Source organism: Gopherus flavomarginatus, chromosome 4 (genome assembly GCF_025201925.1).
Source record: "Gopherus flavomarginatus isolate rGopFla2 chromosome 4, rGopFla2.mat.asm, whole genome shotgun sequence".
In the NCBI taxonomy this organism is placed as follows: Eukaryota; Metazoa; Chordata; order Testudines; family Testudinidae; genus Gopherus; species Gopherus flavomarginatus.
In genome coordinates, this window is record NC_066620.1 from 183888175 (window position 1) to 183898435 (window position 10261).

The following is a 10261-nucleotide window of genomic DNA, read 5'->3' on the forward strand; positions in this document are numbered from 1 at the left end:
CTAATCCGACATGGCAACACCGATTTCAGCGCTACTCCTCTCGTTGGGGAAGAGTACAGAAACCGGTTTAAAGAGCCCTTTATATAGATATAAAGGACTTCGTTGTGTGGACGGGTGCAGGGTTAAATAGGTTTAACGCTGCTAAATTCGGTTTAAACACGTAGTGTAGACCAGGCCTAAATGTCACAGCCATCAGATTTTGAAGTACAAAACATCTACACATCTCAAATAGGTGTCATTGACATTAACTGATCAAAAACAAAACCGTTGACTGTTTCTCCTGCTATTGGTTTAAGAAAGGCAGATAGGGAAGCATGAGTAAAGAGGTGATGCCCTGGCTATGGGGGAAGTTTGGAGGAAGAGAATAAGAGAAAGAAGGGATAAAATAGACACTATGCAAACACAAGAATGAGAGATCAGCACTTTATCTTTAAACTGATTTCTTTGCCTTGCAAACAAAATAAATAAATAGCTGCATGCTTTTGAAAAGCTTGCAGTGCTAAAGCGCCACCTTCAGTTACTTGGAAGCGCATAGAGCAGATGCCCGGAGGATGCACCTCATCCTCTAGGACATGAGCTCAACCAGCCTGACTGCACTAGGCAATGGGAAATAATCGCACCAGATTCACATCCACTATCCCATACTCTCTAGCAAAACAAATTGCTGTGCTTTCTAATAGCCAGCCCAGGAGGAGATAGTGAAAGCATTAATACAACCCATCTTAAATGACCCGTGCAAGTCATTTTTAATATATGTATATTAAGATTAAGCTCCCAGCCCAGCCTCTTCCAATCCCACACCTCCCCCACTAAAAGAGTGCGAAAGGCGGGGGGCGCATGTGGTGACTTAAATAAAGGAAGAGGGGAGGAGCCAGTAGGAGGAGCCCGGGTTACATGATTGGCTGGCTGGGGGAGTGATGTCACCCATATGAAACCCTGATAACTAGTTCAGAGAGAACCCCGGCGCAACTTTTGCAGAAGGGGGCGTGAGATCTAGTGAGAGCTCGGGGTCCGGGAGGCTGCTGCTGCTGCTGCTGCTGCAGGGGGGAGGGGAAAGAGCCGAGCCGGAGAGAGTCCCGGTCCTGCTGGTGCCTGGTGCAAGGGCAGCAGTAGCGGTAGTGTGCGAGCGGGGAAGGAAGGGCGTCAGGAGAGACCTTGCAACTCGCACGCTGGGCTCCACCTTGTGACTCCCGAGGGCTCGTGTGGCGGGGCAGGGAAGGGGCTGGCACACACAAAGAAATCGCTCTAAGCCCGGCATGGTGCAGCAAGCGGAAAGTGCGGAGACTGAAAGCAACCTGCCCAGGGAGGCGATGGACACCGAAGAGGGCGAGTTTATGGCATGCAGCCCAGTCGCTTTGGATGAGAGCGACCCGGACTGGTGCAAAACGGCTTCAGGGCACATTAAGAGACCGATGAACGCGTTTATGGTGTGGTCTAAAATCGAGAGGAGAAAAATCATGGAGCAGTCTCCGGACATGCACAACGCGGAGATCTCCAAGCGCCTGGGCAAGCGGTGGAAAATGCTGAAGGACAGCGAGAAGATCCCCTTCATCCGGGAGGCAGAGAGACTGAGGCTCAAACACATGGCCGATTACCCCGACTACAAATACAGACCCAGGAAAAAGCCCAAAATGGACCCATCAGCGAAGCCCAGTGCCAGCCAGAGCCCGGAGAAAAACGCACCCACCAGCAGCAGCAGCAGCAAAAGCGCCAAGAGCTCCAGTAAGAAATGTAGCAAGCTGAAGTCATCCTCCTCCTCTCCCGCCAAGACCGGGGCTAAAGCCACCCACCCCGGGGACTACGCGGGGGAGGACTATGTCTACGGCACCCTGAAAGTGAGCAGCAAAACCGTCAAGTGCGTCTTCATGGACGAAGATGATGAAGAGGAGGAGGAGGACGACGAGCTGCAGCTCAGGATCAAGCAAGAGGAGGACGAGGACGAGGACGAGGAAGACGAGCAGCAGCAGCAGCAGAGGCGATATAATGTAGCCAAAGTCCCGGCTAGTCCCACCTTGAGCTCTTCGGCAGAGTCCACCGAGGGGGCCAGCCTGTACGAAGAGGTGAGGGGCAGCGCAGCCTCGCACGGCAGCAGCGGCAGCAATAGACTGTACTACAACTTCAAGAACATCACCAAGCAGAGCACCCAGCAGCAGCCCAGCCTGTCCCCGGCTTCCTCCAGGTCCATCTCCACCTCCTCCTCCAGCAGCGAAGAGACGGACGACCTGATGTTCGACTTGAGCTTGAATTTCTCCCAGCACCCTCACGCCGCCTCGGAGCTGGGGGTGAGCTCCGCTTCGGGGAACCTGTCTCTGTCCCTGGTGGATAAAGATTTGGATTCGTTCAGCGAGGGCAGCTTGGGCTCTCACTTCGAGTTCCCCGATTACTGCACCCCGGAGCTGAGCGAAATGATTGCAGGGGACTGGCTGGAAGCGAACTTTTCCGACTTGGTCTTCACTTACTGAGCCGCTGGAAGGCGTGTCGCTGATGAGAAGAACAACGGTGCAGAGAAATCGGAAAGGAAAGATGATGCTGGTGATGATGTGATGGAAGTGGTGGAGTAAAAATGAAATAATAAAATGTCTTTTCTTTTTAAAAAAAAAAGTCTCAAAAGTTAGTTCCAAACCGAGCCCGGAGTTATGTTTTTTGTTTTGTTTTGTTTTGTTTTTTAATTTGGTGATCGCAACAACAACAAAAAGGCATGGGGGACTGGGGGAAAAATGATTCAGAAGTCGATGTTCGAAGCTTGTCGGTCTGTGATTGAAGTCTGGAAGATGGTCTGCAAAAAAGTCTTTTGGCAGCACAACTGTTACTCAAGGGGGTTTGTGGATTTTTTTTCCCGTGAGAGATCTTAAAAGAACTGTTCTGATTTTTTTTCTGAAAGGGACCATTGCAACTTTTTTTGGAGGGAGAAAACTGATGTCTTCTATGCATCCGATTCTTAACAAAGCTGCAGGGAGCTTGAAAAAATGCAGACTGTACAAACGCTTACAAAAAGAAAATAAAAACTGTGAACTGACTTAAGATCAGAGTTTACTTTTCAGATCAAATTGTCTATGGTTTTACAAATGTGATTTCTACTTGCCAACTTTTTTTTTGTAACTTGTTCCCTTATACCTCCTTGATTGAATACCAGACAGCCTAGACCTCAGTACAAAAAGGTATTGAAACATTTTTGATACATAACAGACCTCAGTCTTTTTTAAAAATTAATATATTTTCAGGCGTATTTTTGTACAGTGAAAAGGGAACATTCTTGCTGTGTTTTTTCAGTAAGACTTTTCAGGCACTTCTTCCCTTTTATTTTTTTTTCTTTTCTGTTTTTAGCATGCAAGTTTGTTGGTACGTTACGTCCTGGTTTTAAAAGGATTAAAATTTTAAAAATAATCCTTGCATCTAAAGGCCTTGTGGTTTAAAACAAAAAAAGAAACTTTTTTGTACAGCTATAGTTCAGATTTGTTCAATATTTGTAGGTAAAGATTTATTGAAAATGGTGATATAGACCTCAGAGCTGTTATCTTAGTTTAAAAGATTGTATATGTACTGTACTATAGTAGGACTTTATGTATCTCATACGCTGTGATATGTGGATGGGGCCCCAGATGGAAGGTATGAAACTGGATTCTCGATTTTTAGCAAAAAAAGGCACATAGTTAAAAAAAAGTTTCTCATTTTGTGCAATATAATCTAAAGTACAGACCATCTGCATATTTTGTAGCAAATGATGGCAAAAGCAGACTTGTGCACTGTCAACATCATTGCCTTTTTTTTATGCTGAAAGTCTGTATCTTGACAATTTTAATAAATCAGCTGGAACTGATAGAAACTCGTATCGCTATTAGTGTCTGTAGAAGTAACGCTGGCGATGCCTTGGCCCACGCCCCACCTGCGGAGCTGTAGGCGGCTGTCTGCATGTAGCCAGAAGGGAGAATGTTAGACAGCTTTTTATTCCACAAACGTGTGAAATCGCTGATTTTACCCGGCCCCCCACCCGGCTTTCAGCGCCCAGCTAGTCTAGAAGGGGAGACCCCGGGGGTGGTTGGCCCCCAGGAGCCCATAGAAAGATGGCGGAGAGGGTCTCCGAGAATGTGATTCCAGGCACGCTTTAGTGCTAGGTTCTGTGCCCGGTTACCTGCCTTCTGTCATTGCTGCATCGCCCCTCGGCGGGTGAGGGGATCGCAGCTGAGTGTGGCTGGCGGAGGGGCCCTTTACTGGGGGGGGGGTCTAGTTCTCGCTCCATCTCCGAGGGGGACGGGGGTAGGAACACCTTTCAGGCCCAGATCCGTGCGCGTGGGAGGCTCTGGCTCCCTCCCCCCAAGTGTGCTAGCTCGCTCCCTGCTCGGGGTCTGCGCTGGCTCCCGGGGTCCCCTCCACGTGGGCTCTGCTATGCGGCGGGTTAGGCAGGCTGTGCGCGGAGGGGGTGTGTCCGGCCATGTGCGGCTAGCAAAGGCTGGCGGCGGCGTTGGTTATTTTTAGCAGCTTCTCTCGCCGCCCCCTTCTTCCCCCCCAGTCAGTCTTAAACGGGGAAACTAGGAGAAGGAGTCGGGGTGCAGCGGCGGGGAGGGACCGGAGAGCGGCTGGCTCCCTCCGGGGCGGGGCGCGCCGCGCCAGCCCTTTTCCACGCCCCACACGCCGGCCTGGCAGCTGCTTCCCGCCTCCCCGTGCATCCCTTCCGGAGGGGCAGGCGAGGCAGCAGCGGGTACGGGCCTTCCAAGCGAGGGAGGCCGGCCGCAGCCAGGGGCCCCTGCTCAAGAGGGGGCGGACTGAGGCTTCCTGTTTGCCGCAGGGGCGGAGGTGCAGCCAGCTTTATCTCTGCCCTGTCGCTTCTGTGCAGAGCTCCCCGCCCGAGCCTGGCGCGCACCGGCGCTGCTGGGCCCGAGCTAGCCGAACCGGAGCGCTCTGCCCCCAGCCCGCCCTGTCTCCCTTCTCTTTCAGCGGCCTGGGCGGGCCCGTAGCTACCGATGCCCTGCCCAGAGGGTGCTGCCGCCCTCCTCGGCAGTGCCACGGCGCTAACCTCCGCCCCGCCGGCAGCTGGAGGACCCAGGGGATCTGCTCCAATTCCCTCTCCTTTGCAGTTGCCTTTGCCTGTCTGAGAGCTGGGGCGTGGGAAGGGCGGATGTGAGCGACTGCTGCAGATGAACAGACTTTGTAAATGTGCATTTTTCCCCCCCTTAGGAGCCGTCAGATTTCAGTTTTACATTTTGAAAGAACTGCTGATGGCAATAAACAGACTCAAGGTGGAAGTGTGTTTCTCAAGAAGTTTACTTTTTATCCGATAGGCATTGGTCGATCCTTTATCTTTATCCACTAATAAATGATCCAGCTGTTTACAAGGACAATTCACTGTGCTGGTAATTTTGGTGGCAACCACTGCTACAGGCTTTCAGACTTGCTGAAAATGAAAATCCTGCATACATATTTGTAAGGCATAATAAAACACAACATTTAAACCTGCATGCATGTTATGTTTAATCAAAGACAACTCTTAGGCATTTAAGTGGTGAGATAGCTACTTTAGGTTAGTTAAATGATTCATATAATCTGATCTCTCTCATAATAATAATTAAAAAAAACGTACGTATGATTCTAAATAAAAGCTGTTTGGCCTAAATCCTTGCTATCAGAAAAGAGATGTAGCATATCTGGGAACCTAAATTTATGTCTTGCATTGTGATAATTCTTTATGGAAAAAAAACTGTTTTAAAACAAACAAGTACAACACACAAAATATCCTTGGCAATGGATAGTCCTCAATAAAACAGTTTCTTGAATTTTCAGTTTTTTTGGTCTCAAATGATTAGTATGTTCTCTATATAATTACTTAGCAATTAGATTGAAAACAAATGACATTTATCTCTTCTAAGGCAAAAAAAAAGAAAAGGGAACTGAAGTGCTCTACAGCCTAGCCATTAGCTGTCCTACTGTTGAAAACCAGTTCGTGTTCATGGGCTAGGGTGATCGCATTAGATGATCATATTCCAATCTTTTAAAACTGAGCCAAAATTCTCTTAGCAATTCTTCAAGCTATCATGAGAGGGTATGGGCAATTTCTTCCACTCCCTTCTTTCTGATATGCATCCTTGTTTATTAAAATGATAGGCAGTGTAATTGAACATTTGTGTTTTGCAAATGTTCAGTGAGTTATGTATTAGTGATGGTCAAATCTAAGCTGGATTCAGTTTGTAATAAGGTCTATGTTTCAGGTCACAAAAACCTTGATGTATTTTTGAAGGAAATTTTTTAAAATTATCATTACCAAATATTAATCAAGAATAACTAATATGAAATATCAAAGTATAGAGCAGTCAGGCAGATTTTAAAGAGCAACAGGTCTACTTTAGTCAAAGGAAAAAAACACCCTGCCAAAAGAGTCTTGGAAGAGCTTTTGGAAGGGAACTACAACAATATGTAAAATTAATATTTTGAGTGATGATGCAATGAACGGGGACAGTACATATTTTTTCCCAAAAAGTTTGACTTTTCATCCTTTTGAGAGCTTAACTTTGCATATTGCCCAAGGAAAATGAATGAATATTCTAATTAAGCTATGACACTTTTAGGGCCAGAACTTGCTCCTTATTGAAATCAATGCCTGAACTCCCACTCATTTCAATGATAGTAAGAGCAGTCTTACAGTTCATAAAGATCACATCAGCTAGGTTATCCTCATATTTTATGTGTGGAGTATTTCTGGTCAAATTGAATAATCCTATTCCCGGTTTTTCCTTTTAAGTATACATATGAATTCTTGTTGACTACCCTCGTGGAGAAATCTTTATGTTCCAGGCTTAGTGTCTCCCATTTGCTTTCTTATTGCTGCCTCTGTTTTCATTTTGTATAGTACTTTTCTATGTGTAAGCTGACTTAGGGGCACAAAAGAAGAAACTCAGCTTTTTACAATTGGAAAAAAACAACTTTCTTTACAATATTTAGGATCTCACTTAAATAGAAGACCCAGAAAGAGGTGATTTTTTCAGATTTTGAAAATGAATGTTTTTGGAAAGTTAACTTCAATTGACATTTTCCCTTTTGGTTGCTTTCTTCTGTTTACTCTCTCAACTATAAAGTACTAACTCACTGTAAATTGTTTAAAAGGACAATATTTTTCAAATTTAACAGGTAGACATATTCAAAATGTCCTTTAAATGTCTCATGGTCTAAAGTGTAGGCATCCACATCCACCCAGGGTCAACTTCCCCAAAGGTAGAGTCTACTGAATGTGGTTTGCATCCATGTATCCTGCTTCTTCATTCACACAAGTGTAAATCAAGTGCAACTCTATAGTTATTCTAGTGTGGAACTCTTATGAGGTCGAATCAAGGCCATATCATTTCAAGCTATTTGATACTCCATTACAGTTCATTCCTTTTATCTCTACCCATGCCACATCTTCATATTGATGCCCTGGTATGCGCTTAAACCTGCACTTCTTAACAAAAATTCTCATTGAGCTTTATGAGAGCTTTTTGCTTCAAGAAGGATATGCAGAATTGTGCCCCAATTCTTCCTGGTTTTTTTGGAGAATGTAGTTCTCTTTCTAAATTCCCCTTACTCTTCACTTATGATAATGACCAGAAAGAAACTCCCTATACTGAGTTGCCTTATATTTCAACTATACAATTTTATTCCTTCAATTTCTCTTTTTTCCCAAATTTCAGGCTGTGATTTTAAAAATTTATTATTTTTTTACACACTACCTGTATCAATTAACTGCCTAATTAGTTTTATCTTCTTTACATGGATGCAGTGAATTTGTAAGAGAATTTCACAAGCAAGTAGTTTTTTAGTGAGTTTAAAGTAAATAGAGTTTTAAAGACCTATTTTTATATTCAGTATAAAGCACAAATGTGCAGAAAGTGTAGAAGACTTACAAAAAAAGGAAACAAAATTTGTATTGTTTCATGTATAAAAAGTAATACCTTCGTTGGGTAGAGTTTCTCTTAGGAAACCCAATACTTATGCCAGTGCAAAGATAGGAATATTTTAAAAACTCTTAGAAGATTATGATTAACAGTCGTTTCAAAGCAATGACTTCTATATATAAAAGTAAACCCCTAAAGCAATATGGTCAAAAAGGGGTGAGTGGTTTTCAATGATGAACAAACAACCTGGAAATGTGAGAATGGCAGTTCCAGTGCTTATTACTTAATCAAACTTTTTTGTGCTTAGCTATTATATGTGGATTTTCTGTGAAGTGAAATCTTGCAGAATGAATGAACATGAGGAAATCAAGCTACTAAGATTTGTGAACCTTCAGAAATTAAGATTGGTTTGATTATCATAGTATTACATTATAGTAACATTCACCTCACAGAAAATCAAGACACAGTGATTTACCATCTGAAGAAATTTGATCAAATAATAAATACTATTCCAGGAGCTCCTATTATCACAAATTGATTTTGTTTCCATCTTCCTGCGTATCTCCAAAGCCAACTTGCCTCAACTCCTGGGTATACCAGGGCGAAGAGTTATATGCCATTGTTAGCTCATTTGCAGTTTCTATCTGGTTTTGCTCTTGTACGTATGTTGGAATTTTGGAGTCTCTACATAAATGCTGTGATACTTTTTTTTTGAGGATGGGGGCTGTTTTAAAATGGAGGCCTATTTTTCCAATGTGGGACATTTGATGGTTACAACATTTCAAAGATGTTGCATGATGGCCACAGTTGGGGAAAATTGAATGTTTTAGAGCCGTTTTTCAGCATGACACTTTTAAAATATGTAATTTCAAAGCCTTTTCAAAGGCCACATTAAATTCATTTTCATAGACACTCCAGGTCTGGGGGGAAAAGCTGAAAAGTACTTTTGTTTAGAAGGCTGAGTGATGGTGGGGGGTGGGGGGAACCTTTTCTTAAGGTTTTGCATGTCAGTGCACGGCCTATTGCTATGAGATAGAAAGAAGAGGGTAAGGCTGCTTGAGGCAATGCACTGGAGGACAAAGTGTTTTCTAGCACTAGAAAAAGAAAATGCATGGCAAAGTTTTGTCTTCTAGTAGACTATATAGCATGCAGAGTTTAGTATGTGTCAAAACAGTGTATGACATTGCTGTATCAAAGTTGTAAAATTAAGCATTATTTATTGAAAACTATGTATTTTTTTTGTAAAAACCTGATCATTTAGAGGATTAATATCAGTGACTCTGTGCTAGTGCTACAATCTTAACCAGCTTCTTTACTACAGTACTTGATATGCAGTGTTAATGCTCAGGGTTGAAAACAGTCCACTCCAATGTCTTTTTTTGCAAGAGTTTTTAAATAAAGGAACAACGTAATACAATTGTTCAAAAGACTCTAATAAAATTGTGTGATCAATCTTCATTTGAGTTTTTATGTGGATTTTTTTTTCCAGTTTTGTATTTGCTAAATGCAGTTCAATTATTATCGGGGCTCCATTCTTCATTCTGTGAGCACCCAATACTTGTATTAAAAGGGAATGTTGTGTCTTTCTTTCAAAACCAACATGGCACACAACAGTCCTGACCAGGGTAGCATGTGCAGACAGTGAATGTTGTTCTATGCACATCCAAAAGACAATGAAGTGAAGAGACAATTATCTTCTTCTTCCTCTCTCTCGCTTTTTTTTTTTTTTTTTTTGGTTAGAACTTTGGATTAAAAAACAATGTTTAGGTAAACATTTCAGATATGTTTCAAAGTAGAACATGAAAGAAAGAAATAAGATGGATTAAATACCAGCAAGCCCCAATTCTCTGTCTTTTTTCTACAAACAGTTTACAGTCTAAATGTATTTTGGCATAGAAATAAATCATTCTGTATTAAGATTCTAGATATGAAAATGTTTTTATGAAAACCTGTAATTGATTCTTGGAACTATAATAAGGTGTTTTAATGTGTTTATGTGGTGAGAGTTTGTTGTATATTAAATATGATTTTATAGAAATGATTGTGTTATATTGTAACAAATTAAAAATGCACAATTAGCACAACCCATCTGTTGCTAAAATTCAGCTTCCAAGGGTCTTACATGTACACATTTCATCATTCACCAAAGGACAAACAAGACTTGTACTGGGTTAACTTTTGTTTAATATGTATATCTTCAAAGATTGACTTGGATATGTAAATATAAACCTGAAAACTTTGTTGTATCCACATCTTGATGTATGGTGGGTTGTAGCTCCCTGCACGTAGGAAAGGATCATAAGCTTTTTGAGCAGTGCCTATTTGGGGGGGTGGGGGAGGGTTGTTCTGTCTTTGTATAACACCTAGAACAATGAGGTCATATTTCATGACTGGAACTTCTA

General features: G+C 42.9%; 1 protein-coding gene across 1 annotated transcript; it reads left to right on the top strand.

Moving 5' to 3' along the window:
• The first annotated feature begins 992 nt into the window (after positions 1–992).
• SOX11 (SRY-box transcription factor 11) lies at positions 993–4158 on the top strand. Its single transcript, XM_050950887.1, has one exon. It carries the CDS (start codon positions 1257–1259, stop codon positions 2460–2462), a length of 1206 nt encoding a protein of 401 aa, XP_050806844.1. The 5' UTR covers positions 993–1256; the 3' UTR covers positions 2463–4158.
• Positions 4159–10261: the final 6103 nt, after the last annotated feature.